Genomic DNA, 21,840 nt, shown 5'->3' with positions numbered 1-21,840 from the left:
ATGTATGAGTATCAGCAAAGGAAAGTTCTCCCCAGAAACATACAGTAGATCTCCATAATTTTTTTGAACTCAACAGTCTCCTTTTCTTCCACAGAATGTATCTGTGTTTACGTTTGTCAATATTCCGCTAACTTTGAAAAAAACACAATGTTGCATTTGCGGCATTTCCGTGAAATAAGAAACACAATAACTTTAAAAATAACACGTAAGTTTGTTTGTCTGATAAGTCATTAGAAAACACGGCGCGCCATCATCCTCTTGTCATCTTCCTCATCTTTCTGCCAGTGGTAGCCTCCTGCTGTTGATCATGAGTCGTGTGATGCGAAAAAACTGTTTCCACTGTAGTTTTTCTGAAACACTCATTTTGATACAGTTGGAAACCCACCTCATCAGAGCACAAAAACTTTTGTTTTTTTGCCATGTTTCCATTAAGCAAATTTATTTTCGTAATTCCAACTTGCGCCATTTTAAGGTCAATGAAAATGCAGCCAGTGCGGCTGCTGGTGTGTGTGTACATGTTTAGTGTGAGTGTCGGCCTACAGAGTGTGTGCGGAGCACAGCAATGATCTTGGACAGGGCCATGTTCCACAGTTCATCGGTGAACGCTCTGGTGACCAGCCCCCTGGTGGCGTGAAGGATGTGGTCCTCCACTACAAAGAACCTGACGACAAACACACCCACACACACGCACACACACACCCCCACACGTCTTCAGTCCAGAAACTTCTAGTGCACCCAGGAGCCAAACAGACTGAAAGGCACATCTTACCCCACAATCTGATTAAAGTATCGTCTGTAGCCTTCTACAGTCTCATGCTACAAACAGAGAGAAAACACATCATTTCAGTACCCAGAGATTTTTGTGATATACCGTGTTGCTTTAACACAGGTTGCATGGTTTAACAAGAAGGCAGGTCTCAGAGTGTTTACTTTTGATTCTTGTATTTTGTGTCTCGCAACTAATAAATGCAGAACACTGCTTATTGACAAAGAACTGGAGAATAACATCTTTATTTGCGCACCAATAATTTACATTTGCACATGCAGTGAAAGACACGAGGTGCTCACCATGTTAGCCTGTGGCTGCAATACTAGGCGGGCCTGTTTCTTCCTCTGCTTCCTGTAGTAGTTCTCAAATGTTTCTCTGTCACCCTGAAGACACAATATTTATAGAAACAGACTAAAACAGATGGATTTTGGGATACAGCATTTAGAGTAATTTAATGAGCTTTCTACAGGAAAACATTTGCATCAAAACCCATAAACGTTTCACATGACAGGTAGATGTGGAGAGATACTGAATGTTGTTGACTTTTAAACTTATTGAATAAATCAGCGAACAAAGCAGGTCCATACAGCTGGATGCCCTAATGTTCTAATGACTATATGGAAGAATGAATAAGGTATGGTAGTTTTTTTCATTCAGTCTTTTCCAATGTGACTGTATGTATCACATCATGTGTCATACCGCCTGGTCGAGTGAATTAGCAGCAGAATCACCTACCAGCACAGTGTATATATGTAGACATCTGTAGACGGGGGAGAAATCCACCAGGTCCTGAGCTGTAAGAACCTGGAAGACAACGAGAGAAAACATCAGTAATTACACAACCTTCACTTAAGACAGGAAGTGAAACTCCCAACAGTTTGTTGCCAGTCAGTTTAATAATGGCTTCAATAAAAACAAATGTGTATTTGTGATAAGACATTGGGACATGTGGACACAGAGAGCTGTAATAATTTAAAGTAAAACACTTTTTTTTAATCCTAGTCTCACCTCTTCATCTGCTTCCTCCTCGTCTCCAGCGTCGTCATGGGTCAGCAGGCCGTTGGAGATGTGTGTGTGTGTGCGTCCGCTCAGAGAATACACAGGCTTGCTGTAGTGTCCTGTGTGGACCTGCTTTGCCACAGCACTGTTGAAGGTCCTGTGCTGCTGCGCCTGGGCAGAAGCACCATACACAAATCAAACATGCAGCTCTAACTGTCTGCCAGTTAAAGGTTTGGAAGAAACAGTCCCACCTGTCTCATCGCCGTCTCTCCAACCTTGTCGGAATGCTTCCGGATGCTTTCCAGGAAGTCCTTGAGGTCTGACATTGAGATCTCTTTGATTTCCTCCCTCAGTCTGGGCAGATTTTCTGCCATGATCTGGCAGAACCTGTACTGACTAACCCTGTGGGGGGGTCACAGGTCTTCAGCCCTTCCATTGTGAAGTTACACTTTAATCAAACATGTTGACTTTTGGTTACAACAGCCGCCTGCCACTAGTCATTAATTGCCAACTTTTCTTTGATATGACTGGGCTCTGTCAGTTAAATGTTTTGTCTTTGGTGCTTTTTAATATCTTATGCAATATGATTTTGATTTAATAAATCACAACCAGAATACCTTTTTACAAAGTCAGTTAGGAGCTACTCAAACATTTCTTGTAGAATTTGCAGTCACAAACTTTGACTGTGTGATCCTACCTTGGAATATACACCTTCTCCAGCTGCTCCATGGTTTTCAACGCAGCATAATATCTGGGGGCAGTAGAGTTTCAGTTAAGATGGTTTAAATGTGAGAGTTTGCATTTATTATGATCTGCAATGGACAGCCCTGCAATATTAAAGACAGATTTGCTGAACTTAATAAATCGCACTATTGAAATATCTGTTCTGAGTGATTCACAGAAATAGCCAGAAACAGTAAAACAATTGAAACAATATTTCAATTGTTTTACTTAATATCAAGAACATTAAAGAAATTCAGGCAAATAATCCATAGCATGACAAAGAAGAGCATGGATTTAATTAAATGCAACCCGCTACAATGAACACAACACTACTTGTAAAGGTGGAATGGGAGGTGTGATTTGAACACCAGTGACTAAACATCCAGAGTTGACTATTTGAAATGGAACATTTCAAAAATCTAGACAGGACTGAAAAGACTAGAACAGCTGATCAGATTAACACATGTACAGATGACCTTTGACCCAAACAAGATGGTATAACAGACAGAAGGACTTTTATGAAAAGTTCTTCACCCTGATGCACAGTAGGACCAACTAAACATGGCCACAGAACCTTTGGCTCTGGTCCCAGCAGGGGGCCCATCTAACTTTCTTTGGGAATTTTTCTAGTTATTATTATTATTATTATCGACCTGAGTCTGGTATGTGTATTAATTGTATGAGTTCAGCGTCGGGTCAGTGAGCTAGCTCTCATCATTAGGCTGATAGGCGGGCTGTGAAGGGATCTAATTGGTTGGTCAGTGAATGTAAAATGCGTTGTGGACAAATGAATAGAAAGACATTCTTATAAAACTCATGATGAAAAGGTTCGTCAGAACGCAGAGTGAGAGGACACAAACGCTACGAACCATTGGACACCAAAAGGAATTCGACCAGAGCGCCAACGTTTACATAACACTGTAATGTGCATTAAAGCATATAGAACATATAACAGACATATCAGACATGTTAAAAGTACATATCATACATTCACTGGCAAATCCAGAAAGGTTCCTATTGCAGTGTGATTGGCTGAGCCTGGCTCTGGGTGCTAGTGGGTCTGCCAATGCTATACCCTAGCAGACAGGCAGGGGGGGCTTTGTTGTGAACAAGGGCACAGTGAGGGTCAATTGTCCTTTCAGTGAATAGCTTCTTCTTTTGGTTCACAGTAAACGGGTCATTATTTTCCTGTCCCAAACAAACACCCTGTCCTTAGCTTACTCAGCAACAGCCAAAGCGGACATTCATGAGGTAAAAAGGAAGCATCATCATCTGGAGAGTTTAAATAAATTGTCTGAAAGAATGATTCATTTACTTTTGTTATGGATTGACTCTACATGCACTAAAATTACTTAGAAGATGTTGTCATGGCTTTTTAAACTTCAAACGACAATTACAGGCAGAAAGACACGTCCACAGAGTAGGACGGAGGACGTGGATGAATCCACATCCTCATAACCAGCTCACACCAGGTAGACCCTGGGTTGGTGATAGAATCTACATCAGACAGGACCAGCAGGGGAGGGAGACGAGCCATTCCACCTGGCCAGACTACCACACAGAGATCAAGGGATTGAACTACCCCCAACAGCCATCGGCCCCCACCCAGAAACCCATCACACCACTACAGAAGCCCCTCTCACCTGGGCAGCATGCATATTACCATCACCTTTGAATCTACAAAATAAAAACAGCCTGTGCAACCCCTCTGTGTTTCATGTTTGAAAGCTGCAAAAGATTAAAGATTTTTGTTGCAAATACAAATTGTACAATTAACCTGATGTTTCACATTAGCTGAGACCTAGCTTGACCTAACTTCGGTCCAAGCTCCGGTTGGTTTTAGCATATCTCCATTGTTACAATCTAGCTTGTAAGGAAATGTTTTGGGAAATCATTACCTTTTTGAATGAAGTTGCTCCTTCAGTTTGCTGTACATTTCAAGCACTAGAATGGTACAGAACATAAAAAACAGAATGAGTTTGTTGTCTTTATGAGACCTCATTTTTCAGCTGATTCAGAGTTGAAGAGATTTTTCAGAGGAAAAAGAAATACAAACATTGTTAGGGACAATCTAAACTGGTCAAACATCTTCTAATGATAAAAATGTATCTATCATGTAAGTGACACCTTTAAGCACGAACCACTACAATAACAAAGTCATGCAGGCAAATGTACCTGATAATCTGTGTCACCTTTGTAGCGCAACGTGCCATTTCCAGCTTTGGTATTTACATCTCGTTACATGTTTCAGTTAGTCTATTGAGAAATTATTTTCTTTGAAAAGAGAACATCCAAAATATGTGGTTTCTGCCTGGACAACAAATGTGAGGATGAATTTTGTAATTTTTCGGAACCGAAGAACAGTGGTTTTGTCAGGAGATTCTCTTAGTTTAAAGAGACAGTGTGCAGCTAATGCCACTCAACTGGTTCACATTTGAGAAATATTTTACTACACGGACATGGAGACAACTAAAGTAGTCAAAAAGGACTTTCATATAAAGGTGATCCATGCTCGTTCCACAGTAAATTTGTAATTCAAACTTTTCATTTCCAAATTATGGTTGTTACTGCAAATGCTCAATATATATACAGTATATATATATATATACTTTTTAAACTTTAAAAGTTTAAAACTTCTTTTTAAACTGTATATATATACTGTATATACAGTAAATATATATATAAACACAAAAGAACAGTGGTTTTGTCACACAAAATTAACAATGGACATTTATTTCCATCCTGTTGCCATTTGTTTCTGGAGGTGGAGGGCAGGAAGTTGGTCATGTTATGTTTGTTTGCTCAGGTGACATTGACAGTGATGCAGAAAAGATTGTAGGAAGTTTGACTGAAGCAGAGAAGCAGTGGTCAAGTCAGCGGTGTGGTTGCGTTTTTCAAGGTGTCAACAGGGTAGTGAAATATAAAATATATAAATATTGTTGGTAAATATCAGTAATCATCCACAACAGCAACATTAATATTGGATATTGACATCAGTCCAAAGTTTTATATCAGTGTTTTTTTTTACATAGCTGTTATTGATGTCCACTTTTACAATATACATAAAAACAAAGTTTATCATTTTCATTTGAGTCCAAAAATCTTTAAAAACCTCAAACTTCCATTCTGTCTGTATTGTAGCAACACTACATACCATCACTTGTGACTGTAACACAAACAGTCACACAAACAACGGCTGGCTGTTCTGAGGAAGGGACTGAACTCCTTCTACTTCTACCAGAAGAACAGAACAGGACTAGCAACCAGTGTTTTACCCCTGGATGAGGTCTCTCAGGTAACAGAAACCTGTGTCACCTGGTATACAGAGCTGAAGTTTCTCCACTGTGGTGGCCATGTTCCTCTGCTGGATCCGACAGCGAATCACTTCCTCTGTCTGAGCTGTTACCTGGGGGAGGGACCACACAATTGGGGAAGACAATGAAAAAGAGGTCACCCTGTTGACTACCAGGTTAAAGAACGGTCATGTCCACCGCAGAACTGTTCTTGCAGATAATGAGCATGTATCTGTCATGGCAGGAAAACAAAAGGCACAGTTTGTCCTCCACACATGCAGGACTACACACATACATGAACTTACATCTCTCCCTGCGTCCTGTAGTCTCCTGTTAGTGTCCGTCACTTGACCCTTTGAAAACAAACAGACATCAACATCAAAGCTCTGAAATATCTCCTCTTACTCATCTCTTTTAAGGATTAAGTTACAAATTCTAAAAAAAACTAATAAATCAATTTCTGAACTGACTGAAGAGTAAATTTTGTGTTACAGGATTTTGAATAATTTAGAGTGCATTTGCTGCTCTGCTTCATGCCCTCTGCAGCTCACTCCCAGCAGCTGCTTAGGCTCGTTATCAACTCATTGTCCATGAAGGAGCAAGGACAAAGCCGGGTAAATTCCGATTAACCAGGCAGCGGGGACCTGAACCCATGGTCGGTGCACTGGGCCTTTCATGGGCTTTAATGGCTTGTGACAGGCCCTTTCTCACAGATTCAGTGACAAACTTCTCAATTCTGGATCTGGATTTTTGAACTCTCGGCTCTTGTCACACTACTGAGAGCCATGACCTAATTGACCAGTGAGCTTTTTGGGGACTGGTGTTTTTTTGGTTTTTTTTTAAGCAATGAAGAATCCAATCATGAAAATATACTAACAGCACAATTTTGTTCCTGTAGCTACAAAACATAGATTGTAAACTTTTGAAAAAAATAAAAAATAATAATAATTCTGGTGAACACTGCGATAACATTACGACTTGAGGTAAACAAACAAATACTGAGAAAGAAAGCAACACTTTATACTCTGGGTTCACAACAAACACTAAGAAAGAAAATGGAAATTATTATTTCCATCTCAGCAGCAAGGTTTTATTGAAAAAGTTACTTTAGGTCAATGTATGCAGTTTCTTAAAAGGGTAGTATTTTGTATTTTAAAGACACATTGTACCATTTTATAGCACAATCACTAACTATGTTACCTTCAGTCGCTGTAAAAACGACATATATATGTCAAACATTACTTTGTTTTGAAGTCTTGTGTGTCCTACTCACTCTTACCATCAGTTTCTCTGCATCAGCACGCACTTTAAGAAGTTCAGTTATGGCATCCACAAAGCCTTGATGGTGGAAATTACACATCTTTTCAATCTCACGGTCATGGTTCCTTATCCTGGCGTCCAGCTTCTCCATAAACCGTTTGTGAGCATTGGGCTGGTCATCATAAATGGACCTAAACAAGACAAAAGGGGAACATGAAAAGGGAGGGGGAGTAAAAAAAAAAAGAGGGTGAGAACTCTGGAAATATAGATAAACAAAGCAATTCATTTTAACCTGTGTCTCTTTACATGTGTATATGTCCATAGTTAAAGAGTTTAATTTTTGCTTTAAGTTGTTTGCTGATCACCTTGGCTCTGTTACATTGCAGATGGCGCTGTAGCCGTACTTGATAGCTCAACTGTGTTAGTTTGTTCAATTCAGTTTATTTTCTTTTCAGTTTTTTTTAAATTTGTGCACAGCCTGCAAGGGGGCATGGAAAATCTTTTCTCTTGCATTCAGTCGCAAAAGTTGTATGTTATCTTGACAAAGCTGTGCATTTTGTAACAGCATGTCAGCATAAATTGCATTTAACACATTTCCTGTGCTTTCATAATTCATGACAGTCTGTTGTAATTCAGTCATTTTATTCACTAAGCGACTTGCTTAAATATAAAATCATGTAAATTCAAAACTGAAAGATTTATAGTTATTTACAGAATCACACAAATAATAAATAAATGCCTTACACAGAGAGGACTTAGAGGCAGTCAGGCCTGTATAGCATTTTACATGAGGATATTATATGAATAAAGTTTTTTGATGAGCACAGCAAGAACACTGTCAGTTCCCAACTACAATCCAAGGTTTATTTCAGGAACAATGTCTCCATCTAGTGGCACTAAGTGAAGTACAATAATTTTTTTATCAATAACTAGAAAACAGTAGACAGAATTCACCAGCTTCAGATAAAATTATTTTAAATGTAGAACATTTAAACACCTTTACTATGGAACAGGATTAGGGTCACCGAAAAAAAAGAAAAGAATTCTGACTTAAAGTCAATGACTTAAACTTCTTCAATGTCCACACCTGGTATAATTCTGACTTTAAAGTCAGAATTCTGAGTTTCTTAAAGTCAGAATTCTGAGATTAAAGTCAGAATTCTGAGATTAAAGTCAGAATTCTGAGTTTAAAGTCAGAATTCTGAGATTAATGTCAGAATTCTTTTTTTGGTGACCCTGATCTTCTTCTGTACCTTTACAGCCAATGAAAGAACATTTAGAATAATCAAAAAAGCCTGCAAAGATAAAACATTTAGAGGTTTACAGGTGATATTTTTTCCCCACCTTACATCAGACAGTAAATTGCTTGTGTGATTTGTTTGCATATGAACCACAAACTACATCACTAATTAACTTATTTTAATGACTGAGTGGGGCACAACACATCCAATATACTTTAATCAAAATAAAAGCTGAGACTCCAAGTAGAGTATGCTGTATGTATTTAGGTTTATGATCAACATCCATATATCGAGGATTTTTATGCTAAGTATGCATTACCCACATCTGCCAAATGTCTTTCTTTTATTCTAAAACTAACTGGATCTGTCCTGTACACCAACATGAATGTTGTCACAAAATAAGTATATCCAATGCTGCAGCTGGAAAAGGACACCTTGAATGCAATATTTGTTTAGGGATTATTTTTAAAAGTATCACAAACTACGTGCATGTCAATGACTTAAACTTCTTCAATGTCCACACCTGGTATAGAATTTAATGATCTAGATGCTACAGCTCACCCAAGGAGCAAGATGGGGAAAATGTAACAATAAATTCAACTGATATTGTTATGGAAAATGTCAACAATATTAGGTCAATTGTATGTTCTCTTAATACAAGATCTCTGCAGGTTATAGTGAGATTTTAAGCCTGACAGAAAAGCCCCATGAGAAAAAACAGCACAGATATGAGATTTAATAGCCCTGCCATGATACAATTTAAGACTGGTGGCCAACTCACATTTTTTTTCATATATTTAAGGTATTTTAAGGTTTTAGATACATGAATCTAAGACTTTTTAAGAATGTGCGGACACCCTATCAAAAAGTTTCTATGATAAGTAAAATTAAGTAAGATAAACAGAAAATAGTGACGTGCTGCAGTTTGACACTCCTGCACCAGATGGCTGTTCCATCATACCAACTATGGTAATTTTTTACTGTAAGAAAATGATGTTTCCTCAAAATCCCCAGGAGGTCACAAAGTTATTTTGGTTTCCAAAAGGGTTCTAATCTCATATTTCAAGAGCCAACCAGGCAAAATGGGGATGAGAACCGCAGTCAATGTAGACAGATTTTTAGAAAATACCTCTTACATTACCTTACATATTAGATCTTATCACTATTCTTCTTTCTAATTTGTGAAAATACTGAACTACAAAGACAAATAAACTGATACACAATGATGCAAGTACATATGCACATGAAATGAAAATGGGAGGAATGAATGGTAATGGATTTGCATGAAAATGGGGATATGAACAAGTAAATAGCATAACTGAACCGGAGCCAATTAGACATTAGGGTTTGTGTTATGGTAAAACTTTTTTAACAGATTCTGACTCTTCGGTTTGTTCAAACACTTCATCTGCAGTAGACCTAAGAAAAATCTAATGTTGTACGGCAGGACAGTTTTACCATTTCATTTCTTTTGCTCATTCTCCATGTCACCATATGAACTCGGACATTCACGCCGTTGGTGTGGAAACTCTACTTCTGCATCTACAATCCATATAAAGCAATCAGTCCTCATCAGCAAAGACCAGATGAACACTTCCACTCCTCTATCTCTCCACACAAACAGAGGAACAGCTGAGTCATGAACACAATGTATGTTTATTCTTTGTTATACAATACTAATACATCTAGCTCAGATGCTTTATGAAATAAAGCTGAAGCTAATTTATGGACAATAAGAGAACGCATCCATACAGTTGTTTTCTGTCACCATAATGTCCCCAAATGCTCTCTGAGTGTTAGCACCTTGGTCACTAATACTGAACTAATTTGATTGGAAAATTAATCTTAATATTGCAACTCTCAGTCTCAGGACATTCATATAAATTATTCCACACACTTCAAAGAGAATAGAACGAGCTTACTTGGCTCCCAAGGATGCGGTATATTATGGGCCTACACAGTAGCTGCTTGAAAGTGCAGCATTAATGATTACAGCTGAAAGTCAACGCCCAAGTTACTGATTAGTTAGTGTCATAATGGAAAGACAAGTCACTTACACCATATGACTCGACTCAGTGTTTATAACCTCCTCATTCATTTGGACTTACAGAAGTCAGTTGCAAAGAGGAATATTGCTATTTTTGTAGAAAACTTCAACAGTCAAGGCAGTTCAAAGTGATAAAAACATGACACGATAAACAAATGAAAAAAAAAAACACTACAGTTGCAAAAAAAAAGAAGTAATAAAAAATTGTACTCCAGACTAGAATTAGTTGATGTTTCAGTTATTATTAATTAAAGGGTTTTAGCCTTTATTTAAAGGAACTCAGTGATACATCAACAGGTCTGTAATATGTTTTGGTGCTTAGTCATTCAGATTTATAAACTACAGACAATATTTTATAGTCTATTCTCTAAGTGAAAGGACTTGAGAACTGGGTGATGTGCTCTATCTTCCTGGTTTTAGTCAGAACGCCAGGAGCAGCATTCTTTTTTTATAAGCAGACCTGTGAAGACGCTGTTGCAGTAATCAATGCAACTAAAGTGATGAGTTTCTATAGATCTTTTGGGACATCAGTCATTTAATCCTAGAAATGTCCAATAGGTGATAGAAGACCTAAAGGACAAGGACTGGTTCACGTCTTTAAATGAGACTTGAACCAGTCATTTACAGCAGCATTAAGTCGGACCCAGCTCTCATGGTCAACCGTGTCAAATGCTCCAGCAGAACCAACACCGTGGTTCTTCCACAGTCCGTGTTTAAATGGATATCATTGAACACTTTAACAATGGTAGACTCAGTACTGTAGTGAGAAAGGCATCAAAGAGGAATATTGCTATTCCTCTTTTGATGGAATGATCAATGATCAAAGTGGTTGATCATTGTTAAGAAATTATTTAACTGTGTAGGAGGGATGAATTTACTATTTCAGTCGCATTTCAATGATAGGCAAAACCTTTGCTAATCTGTACACTGTGGCAAATAAGGCATGAGCAATGAGGATGTTTTTGTTAATGATTTTCTCAAAGAATGTTTCCTTTACATGCTTCAGTGCTAACTGGTTCAGTCTCTCTTTGTAGATTTCACAGGGAACCTATCAGCATAGCAACCAGCATCAAACCAGCAAAGCAATATGGTGGGACCTTTTTTCAAAAGACATTTGCACACCTAAGCCGAACTACAGTCTCTGTAACATGAAACTACAGGCAGCCTGCCCATCACTGTGTGTTAACAAACTTACAAGCTGAGTGACTGTACATGTAAATACAAGCTTTGCCTGTATTTCCATGTATCAGCCCATTGTTTGTGTTTGTAAAGACATCATTCCTATATAGTTGCTAATCAGGTGTGTGAGCAGTCCCACAGCAATGACCGACCTGCTTGAAGAATTTCAGTCAGGTTTCAAAGATCATCATGCTATTGATCAGCATATTGGAAATATCCAGAGTCCATGACTGTGATTTTATGAATGGTGTTTTACTTTATGGTTGGAGATCCAGATGAAAATTTCAACAACCACAATACAAAAAAGTTTTATCTTATCTCATGCATGTATTTATTCAAGGTTGGACTACTGTAATTCTTTACCAACAGAAATTAGTTAAAATTCTTCAGCTGAAACAAAATCTACAGCAAGAGTTCTGATGACAATTAAAAACAGAGATCATATTTTTCCTCTTTTAGCTTCTCTTCATTGGTTCCCTGTTAAACCCAAAATAAAATTTAAGATTCTTCTCACATATAAAGCCCTTAATGATCATCTCCTTCACATATTAGAGATCTGATCGGTCCATATGTCCCTAACGGACTGCAGGTTTACTGCTGGTTCAGAGGTTCTAGCAGTAGAATGGGAGGAAGATCCTTTAGTGATCAAAATTAAATAATCTAAGTTATTTTCTAAGTTAAGCTTTTAACTTCATGTTGTTTCTCTGTTTTTCTCTTCATAGAAACCACATCCGGTTTGTCTTTCTGTTTACCTGTGACACCTTCCTTCACAGGGTGCATCAGCTGAGTTGCTGCTGATATCTTCATGATGCACTTGGTCCTGTCTTTAGTGTTTAAACCTGTCTCTCTCCTCAACAAAGCCATTGGCTGATCTATCACTGCAACTCACTACACGCGCTCTAGACAGAAAACTGGCTCAGAGCTCATCTGCTTAGCTGTGTTTCTCTCTGAGATGAGGCCACAGAAGGAGCTACTGTTGCCATTTAACTCTTTACTTTTTCTTAAACACAGTCATTACTTCTTGGTCAGGATATCTGAATTTCTTGTGTGTTTGCTTTGCCTTGTCAAACCCCCAGCAACATGATCATAAACACCGAGCCAAGTGTTGGTGCTGCTGGACGTTTCGTCCTGCTAAAGGAGACTTTTCCTCTCCACTGTTGCTATGTGAATGCTCACTAAGGGATTGCTACAAAGTTACCAACACAAACAAAGCAACTGCCCACTGTTGCTACATGCTCATCCAGGAGGTGTGAACGCTGCAATTCAATGACTCGATGAAATCTGCGGGGTTTCCTGAGATAGAAAACTTTTTAACCAATTTCAATAATAAAATGAACTTGACTGGATTGTTTGATAGCTTGGATCAATTAGAATGTATTGACTGAACTGGAATCTGTGGTTTGCCTGAGTTGACCTCTTTTATTCCCTTAAGAGGATATTTGTTGCGAGTTGGTGTCACACAAACTGACTGAGACTGGTTGTCTCAACAGAGAAGCAGAAAAGAATGTACTGGCAAGTACCTTCGACTTCATGTGACAATATTCAAACATTCCGTTCAGCTATAGCACCAGTGAGTGCTCTAGCACTTCACATTCTGCAGATCATTTACTGAACTTTAAACCATCTTTATTAATGCAGGTCTTCTCCGGCTGTCTTTTCATACATGTGATGCATAATCTAAATTGTTTAGTACTTCAATTACAGTCCAGTTAAAATGATAGAAGAATCTTTTATACTTGGGAGTGAAGATCCTTGCACAGAGAGGAGAACTGAAGAAAATAACCTTTGAGCACAAAGAACGTGGTGATGACATGTTATGTGGCATAGAAAAAGAATAGGGTCAAAAAATGTAGGTTAATCATTTTGAATATTATTGGAATTTTCAGCAATGTCACTGCAATTACATATTCAACAGGCAGCTCTGCCACAACCAATGTAAAAACGAATGAATGAAAAGGAGGAGAAACATTACATAGAGAAATGGAAACTAAAAAAGAAAAGAGAAGAAAAAAGCATCCATTTGAGAGTATGCAAATAAAACCCAGATAGGGAACAAAGACAGAGATAGTAGTTCAGGTTGTTACTATGTAGTTTAAAGATTATGCTGTACATGTACGTTTCTCAACTTTTTTCCTTTTTCTTTTTTTAAAGCCTACTATGACCCTTTTAAATTCATGAGCCCATTCTCTAAAGCTAAAACTGCCACACACACCCCACCGCGCAGGAATATATCCATCCTAACCACATGTACTGTTTACAGAATGAAACTTAGTGGTGTGATCAGAAATGCATCAATAAACGTCAAACAAAACTGAAAGAGTTCTGCATCGTTACCTTCGGGGCGTATCTTCATTGTTTTACTCACTGACACCTGAAGTCATCGCCTCAAGGCATGAATACGGAAAAGGTTGCTGCTGAGTTCACTTTGCAGCCTATCAAACTGATGTCATTCATGGTGGCCTTGACAGCTACTACGGAAGCTAGTACTGCAAACAGAACTGATCCAGGATACAACAGAGCTGGAACTGGATCAATTCAAACCCTTCCCACAGACCGAGCCGCGTCCTACGACAGACTGTCGTGAATCTTAACTTTCTGATTTGTACAAAACAACAAGATTGTTACTAGTTAGCCGTCAGCTAACATCAGTAGAATAACAATAAGAAGACATACAACGTCCACACAAACAGACAATATTGACATCTCTGTTAATTCAATGGCTTTGTATCTTTATTTAGCATTTACGAAATCACAAATGAGTCTGGTGTTACTAAAGATTTATTACATTTATTCAAAGCGCTTTGTTAGCTAGTTTGTGTGTAGCCTCTTGCTTCATTTCATCACTATGGGTGTTAGCTACCAGTGCTAGCCCTGGCCTTACAGGCTGTGGATGTTTCTAAATGAAGGTTCTAACATGGAGAATAAACAACCGCACGCGGACAGCATCACCGGCTCTTACCGGAGAGTCGGACCGACACAAGCCGTGTCGGTGCTCTCAATTTCCTGCAGTATCCGCTCATGCTCCGTTACACACTCCAGGGTTTCATTGTCCGCCATGATTGTTATGTACAGTGTATTACAGTTTTGACTGCATCTCCACAGAGCAGTCCGACTGAGCTCCGGCCTCTGGGGGGCGCTCTAAGAGATATTATATTTATCATTCAATTCAACTCTAACATTGTTCAACTAATGATAGTTCACATCTGTAACATCCTAGGGTCAAAGTCAGAATCACATTATCCATAAGAACAGCAATATGTAACAAGAGTATTTAAGTTTACATACAATGATTTAGTATTTAAAACAAATACAAAAATAAACATTTAAACGATACTGTGACAAAAGGAACATCTTCAATTTTTAGAACCATCAGAAATAAAACAGCCTTATTAAGGAAACATGGCCCCAACAAAAGAGCTGTCAATAGAAAGATTGGAAAGAGTTATTATATTCCTCAAAGTAAAAATCCAAATTCCATCCACTAAGAGCAGGTCTGGTGATGAAAGTCTTCTTTTATGATGATGGCACATCCTTCCACTATGCAAAACTTGTTAAAAGCATAAGAATGCAAAATTCACTAGCATGACCAACAAACAGTTTGAATCTGAATGCATGGTGCCAATTAAAACAAAAGGTAAATGGCAATGTTCTATCCTGCAAATCTGACCTGTCAGCTGCTTCATGAAGTTCCTGTTTTTCATCACTGAAGCTCATATCTTCAGGTTCTTGTTAAAGAATAAAGACCTTGCAACAATAACAATTCTAAATATTTGCCCATGGCTGCACAAAACTTTTTATTTTTTCATCTAAATAAATGGGATAGGTGCAGTAGAAAGCAGTATGTGCAAAAAAAAGTCCAATATCACAAATCCAGTAGGAATGTGACTAAGCACAATTCTTGAGTTTTCTACAGGCTGGCTAAAAAACTACCATTTCCAAAGATAGTATCCCTTATATGAGTCTAGTAAATTATATTTATGAGAGATTGTTAACACATAATAAAATTAACACAAACACAGGTTATATTTTTCTTTTAGCATCTTTCCTTCTTATGTGATAATCCCAGTAAAACAAGTGATTTGATTAAAATTTTAATTCCCTCTAAATGAGTGCTACGTAGCACAGTATAATATTGCAGTTCATGACTGCTGCATTGCAGTACATTACTTCTGTACTTTTCCACATTGAAAAGTTGCTGTAATGCCTCTCAGAGGCTGGTTAAACTTCCTCAAGCTCTTTGCTTGAATTTCATTTTAACTCATTTTCTTAGTTAAGATATAATGATCAGATAATGAGTTGTCCATAAATTTACCTTAAAGTAGTTCCTAGAGGCAACTCCACAGATTCTAACTCAGCAAAAAAATTCCCACAGGCCTTCTCCTCCACTTTTTCTTCTTCAATTTGACTTGGTGGGTCAGGTAGAGCTGCATGGACCCTGTCAGTGTCCATCTTTAACAGGACTAAATAAAAAAGACAGCAAAAAATCAGTGTGTGTGTGTATGAAGACAAGAAGGCGGGGGGTGAATTCCAGGGCACCTGCTATGGTCAGCAGAAAATGAGGGTGCAACAGGAAAAAGAGACCTTGTGATTCCCTGGACTTTGAAACCAACAAAAGTGAAATCTTGACTGTTACACTTATAAAGCTTGGCGCAGAAGCAGATTTAATAATTACTTATTACTATATATAGATATATTGTGGAAGAGCAGCTTAAGCAAAGGGCAGCTTTCACAACCCACTTTGTTATTTCCTTCTATTCTTCCCAAAATGGATTTTGAGAATTTAAAGGAAAATGTACTATTTAACATCAGGAAGCAATTCCATCACAGGGAATTACACACAGGACAAACAACAATTCACACACACACACACACACACACGCCCACACACGCCTACACCCCCCCCCCCCCACCCCCCACCCCCCACACTCGCACGCACCCCCTCATACCTGATAACAATTAAGAGAGACCAATTTACCAAACATGCGTATTTTGGACTGTTTGAGGAGGTTGGAGAACCCACAAAAAAACAAAACATGAGAGGAGATCATGCAAGCTCTATCATCAGCCTTTACCTAACCAGGAATTAAAAAAAATAAAACTCCTTGAGATGAAAAATCTCTCTTACAAGAGAGTCGTGGCAAGTGGCAGTGACAGAAAGATCCCAGGCCAGGATTCAAACCTAAGATCTTCCTGCTGAAGGGTCTTAGTACTAACAACTGTTCCTGCAGACAGCCCGGACAAAAAGATAGACAAAAAATGTTCTGTCTTATTGTTGTTTAGTAGTGATGCAAGTTATTGTAAATCAATAAATGCAAACAGAGTTCTGACTTCTCTGTGCAGCAGTCATGCAAACACAGTAAGAGGCCAATTACATAACAAAACAGTTGGCCTATTCCGTAACGGCCAAAAGTTGCAAAATTATATCTGACCGAAAAAAGTGCTTTGACAGAGAGCAAAAATGGGAAGTGAAGAGAGAGTATGACTTTGAGCGATGGTGTGACATTCTCTACATCGTGCCTCATTGGTTTATGTGGAATCTGGGACCCAAATGCAGGCAAGTTAAAAATAATGCCGAGTTGGAGCAAAAATAAGGAATTTTATAACCCAGACAGAAAACTGAGCCAAAAATGGTTTTGGTCCAAAAAATATAAAATAATTTTAATATTAATTTGTTTTAGCACTGTTACTTCTGGCAGTATTAACCAACAACCACCAGAATGCTGTGGTTAAAATATTGAATATTAAATTGAGTGTTGGTGTGAATGTGCTCTTCATGTTAAGTGTATGTGTTTTATTAAACAAATGAAGAGTGAGGTGGTGAGGTTCCTATTGTCTCCTTTATTCTCCATGTACTCTTCCTCTCCATGCTGTGCCAGCTTCCTGCCCACTTCCTGCCTGCTTTTTGTGTGCATCCGGGGCACAAGCTGCTATGCAACTTTTGACCTGCATTGTAGGTTATTCTCTGCACAAATACAACTGGAGGATGTCTGCTAAATTTCAGAGCCAAGAGCTTGTCATTTCTGACAAAGTCTCAGAGTTTTGACACTGAAAAATCATCAGTTTTTCCAATTTTATTAATTTGTGGACTTGGTTATGTACTCTTATCTGTTAATGATAAACAAGTCAAATCCTTGAAATTGCCGTATAAACACCATGAAAGGTTTCAGATCAAAACTTTTAAAACCCTGCTGTGGTTTGGATTTTTTTAACTTAATTTGATTATATATATATATTTAATCAGATTTATATATATCAACAATACAGTTTGATAAATATATCAATATATTATAGATATAAAGTCTATATCTATAAAGTTTAGATATAGGAATAGAAAAGTCTCCAAGTAGACAAAAGAGTTAGGTCTGCAAGTAGAGACCAAACTGTCTCTACAGTGTAATTAATGCCTGATTAAATCTAAATGGGATTTAGATTAGCATGTTACAGTTGAACTTTCATAATGAATCTTAACCAGTTGGCCTTTATTCTTTGTTACACACTAAGCTTTCAAAGCCAGAGCAGACTGTAACCTCTCCAACAGATGGCGGTAATGCTCCATGTATTCTGTGGTGTCAGTATGTAATGTTTCATCCTTAGAATAATTTTTTCAACTCCCAGAAACCATTAGAGATCAAATGAAAAAGGCATCTGGTCCTCACCATTGTGTGTGATGATATCCTGTTTAGGTCTATTCACTCTGACAATTTGCCATGAGCTAGAGGTAGTACTTTATGCAACATGTACATTCAGCTCCTAAATGGATTTTTACAGTAAAAAAAACAAACAAAAAAAAGTTAGAAATGTTAATAAGTAGATGTATCCTTTCAACAATATTCTTAGTTTTATCACTTGATTACACTGAAATGTAAGTAAATGAGTCTGAATCTATCCATTTGAATATCCTGTTTAGTTGGTCACTCATTCTAGATGTGGTTAATTTTATCTTTGGTAATAAAATACATAAGATTGGTGTTATCTTTGACTTGAAAATGAAATTTAAATCACATAATTCTAGAATTTGCTTATTTCTCTTCTGGAATAATGCCTAAATCAAAAATATCCTGTCCAGGAGTGATTCTGAAGATGATTCCATTCATTTGTTACTTCAAGGCCGGACTGCTGTCATTTTTTTATTATCAGGAAATCCCCAAAATCTGGTAACGTTGACCTAAAATGCTGCACAGAGTTCTGATGAAAATTAAAAACATAGATAATATCTCCTGAAGAACCAGCTCCCAGTTTTATCTGTCTATAAGGAAAACACTCTGTCTACTTCTAAGACTATGCTCAAAACTTTCCTTTGTAATGAAGGTTATAATTGGAGCTGCTCAGGTTAGCCTGAGCCATGTCTGTAGTTATGCTGCCACAGGTTTAGGCTACTGGAGGACAAACTGACCATTTCTCCTTGTTCTGTTATATTCTTCTCCAATTTTGCATTACTTGTTTCAACTTCTAATTTTATACTTTCTGTCTTTTTTCTCTACATTTTCTCTACATCTGGCTTGGTGTTCTATGTAGCTGTGACAATTTAGTAGATGGGGGGGATTAACTGCATCTCTCTTGAAGTTATTGGCCGAGCTCTTGTTGCAACTGACTGTATGGTCTCTCTTTCATCCTATGGCCTTTAAAACCGGCACAGAGTTTATCTGTTTCTCTCCCAGATGAAACTGCTTAGGGAGGATTAACTTCTCACTTTTCACTAATATAGAAAGCACTCTTGGATCAGTACTTCAGTTTCTTTTTTTGTTTGTGCTCTATTTTCTCAAACCTCCAGTATTTTATCTTTTATTTTATGTCCTCTAAAGCTTAGATATCTATACTTGATGTCTGTATGCTGTGAGCACTTGAAACTGAAGTCATATCACTTGATTCTGCACAGAGCCTGGTCAGTAAGCTGATTCTGATTCAGTTCTGGATTGTATATAAACCAGTGGGCTCAAACTGAGTTCCTCAAAGGCCACAATATTGCAAGGTGTGTCCCTTGACCTACACATTCAAATGGTGAAACTGCCTTACTAGAATGCAGTCGAGCTCTGCTAGTCAGCTAATATTGGAGCTTGGTTTGCTGAATCAGAGACATTATAAGTTGGAGAATTCTGACCCTTAAGGAATGCAGTCTGAGATCTGGAGTAAGTCCTGTTCACCAGAAAACTGTAAGTGTCAGCAGTGGTGCTGGGGTCCTCTGCTTCATTCTCTGGGCTTTGTGAAGCTGTTGGAGGAATTGGAATGGAACCACCAGACTAAATTGGGATAGTTATTTAACAAACCGCCTTTACTTCAGCAACAGCTTCAGCCCTTTACTTGATCGTTGATCCCTGAACCTCCCACCACTTCCTCATACTCTCCAGCCACCTGTGTTAGCATCTCCTCTTTTCTCTTCCTCATGCTTAAGGCCTCAATATCTTCAAGATGCCTCAACTCCCATTCCACAGGGTCTGGCTGACATCTCCATTTCAGTTCCAGAAAGTCTGGTCAATATCTTCATTCCTGCCCCATCGTCAACCTCAACCACATCTTCCTATTCCCAGGTTCTCCAAATAAGAGTCCTCAGATGGGCTAGTCTGTCTCCTGTTCATGCGTTCTCCCACAAGGGCATCCACCTGGGCTTGCCTTGCTTTCGAGTTACCTTGGACCCCGTTGCCTCCTGACTGGCCTCCTGCTTTCTTCTGAACGTTCCTCCTGTATCCATGGAGCACACCAGAGCTCCTCCATCTAGAACCCACCCTTAAGATGGAGTTTCTGTCATGATCTTTGGGACTTTGGTTTTATTTTGGTAATGGTATTCTGCACCATTGTTCCCTGTGTGTTCTATCAGTCATTTCTCACACTTCCTCGGTTCATCTTCAGTTGTCTTCAATTTTGTCTTCTGGACCCAGTTTCTAATCAAACACCTGCTCCTGGTTTAGTAATCAACTCGCTAACTTAAACATCTATCAGCCAGCTGCAGTCAGCTATTATTCCCACCAGCTGGCTTCCTAGTGTTCCTCTAGTGATGTATTATTTTAGATTGGCGAGGGCTTTAACCTTTAAATTTTCTTGAGTAAAATAGTTTATTTTCTCTTGCTCCTGTCTCCTGCATTAGGGTCCTTCTCCTCACCATTATGTAGCAGTAAGTCTGCATGTAGAGCTCTTGTGAGCCCAACAAAAAGCTTGACTAGCTCAATAAGTGTCTCTCTCAGGGCCTAGTTTGCTCAGTGTACTCAGTCATGTTCATCACTTACACAGGAAGATATATACACACACACACACACACCCCACACACACACACCCACAGAAGAGAGAGAAATAGCATTTGTAATTATTGCTTAGCAGACACAAACCCCTCAGAGGTTGTTAGCTTTGTCTCCAGCCTCCTTAAAGAGGACAGGTTCTGACTGAGAACCAGAGGAAATGCAAACATCCTCCTCAGTGGATATCTGTGTCTGCTGTTCTATGTCCCTCATTGTTACACTCTACAAAATCAACAGTGATTCAAGTATTGGCGTTTTCAAATCATTTTTGATTATATTAAAGCAAATGTGGACCTTGTTGGTTGTTTTTATTGATAAAAAAGTAAATTGCCATCTAATATTGTAATGGTTTTATCTTGTGCTACATTTAGAAATAAAATTTTCTAGGTTTTCTGGTTGAAGTGATAATGAGTGAAGTAGAGGCTTTACTTGACAAAGAATGGTGGAGCCACTGTGCAGGTTGAGCCGCAGTCGCAGCAGACCAGGTTGTTTGCAGTGCAGTCTGTCTTCCTCCATGGCGGTCAGCTCCTCTTCACCTTCATCCTCCTGGAACAACAGGTCAAGCTCATCCGGCTACACAGATTTATCAAACACTAAGGGGAAGTCAAACAAAGCTAATGGCTTTCATCTACCTTCTGTCGAGTCAACATCAAAACAATCAGAAAAGTTTTGAATCTGCAACAAGACAATTTACATAGATAAAATAGTGAAATGTTTGCTTTGGTTACGTAAAGGGATTGTTAATGGTTTTTAAAGTAATCTTTTTGTTTTCTTCTTGGTTTGATTTGATAGCACTGAACAAAAACAGAAACCTTGTTATTGGTTGACTACTTTGTTCACTCCACTCTTCCCAGTATAGCTTTTTGCTGCCACAACTCTCAAACTGGGATATATACATAAATATCTATCTATCTATCTATCTATCTATCTATCTATCTATCTATCTATCTATCTATCTATCTATCTATCTATCTATCTATCTATCTATCTATCTATCTATCTATCTATCTATCTATCTATCTATCTATCTATCTATCTATCTATCTATCTATCTATCTATCTATCTATCTATCTATCTATCTATCTATCTATCTATCTATCT

At 38.2% G+C, this 21,840-nt stretch overlaps 1 protein-coding gene across 8 annotated transcripts in view; it reads right to left on the bottom strand.

Annotated features, from left to right (window-relative positions):
• exoc6 (exocyst complex component 6) overlaps positions 1 to 15,975 on the bottom strand; it is a 29,180-nt gene extending 13,205 nt beyond the window's left edge. For 5 of the 8 annotated variants that reach the window (XR_004340747.1, XM_032574136.1, XM_032574137.1 and 2 more), the window contains exons 1-12: positions 15,824 to 15,975; positions 7,064 to 7,235; positions 6,090 to 6,137; positions 5,807 to 5,897; positions 4,390 to 4,435; positions 2,466 to 2,519; positions 2,020 to 2,170; positions 1,778 to 1,939; positions 1,505 to 1,573; positions 1,069 to 1,152; positions 770 to 816; positions 541 to 661 (exon numbers count right to left, since the gene is read on the bottom strand). Coding sequence is in view for 7 of the 8 variants with exons in the window: in XM_032574136.1 (XP_032430027.1) it covers positions 541 to 661; positions 770 to 816; positions 1,069 to 1,152; positions 1,505 to 1,573; positions 1,778 to 1,939; positions 2,020 to 2,170; positions 2,466 to 2,519; positions 4,390 to 4,435; positions 5,807 to 5,897; positions 6,090 to 6,137; positions 7,064 to 7,235; positions 15,824 to 15,960 (1,182 nt within the window). In the remaining variant the exon portion in view is untranslated. Of the gene's footprint in view, positions 1 to 540; positions 662 to 769; positions 817 to 1,068; positions 1,153 to 1,504; positions 1,574 to 1,777; positions 1,940 to 2,019; positions 2,171 to 2,465; positions 2,520 to 4,389; positions 4,436 to 5,806; positions 5,898 to 6,089; positions 6,138 to 7,063; positions 7,236 to 14,470; positions 14,622 to 15,823 lie in introns of those variants that run through there. The other 3 variants (XM_032574139.1, XM_032574142.1, XM_032574141.1) reach the window with 2 other exon arrangements.
• Positions 15,976 to 21,840: the final 5,865 nt, after the last annotated feature.

The sequence above is a fragment of the Xiphophorus hellerii genome, chromosome 10, assembly GCF_003331165.1.
Source record: "Xiphophorus hellerii strain 12219 chromosome 10, Xiphophorus_hellerii-4.1, whole genome shotgun sequence".
Lineage (NCBI taxonomy): Eukaryota > Metazoa > Chordata > Actinopteri > Cyprinodontiformes > Poeciliidae > Xiphophorus > Xiphophorus hellerii.
Note: the sequence above shows the minus strand (reverse complement) of the source record. Positions and strands in the feature narration are given on the sequence as shown.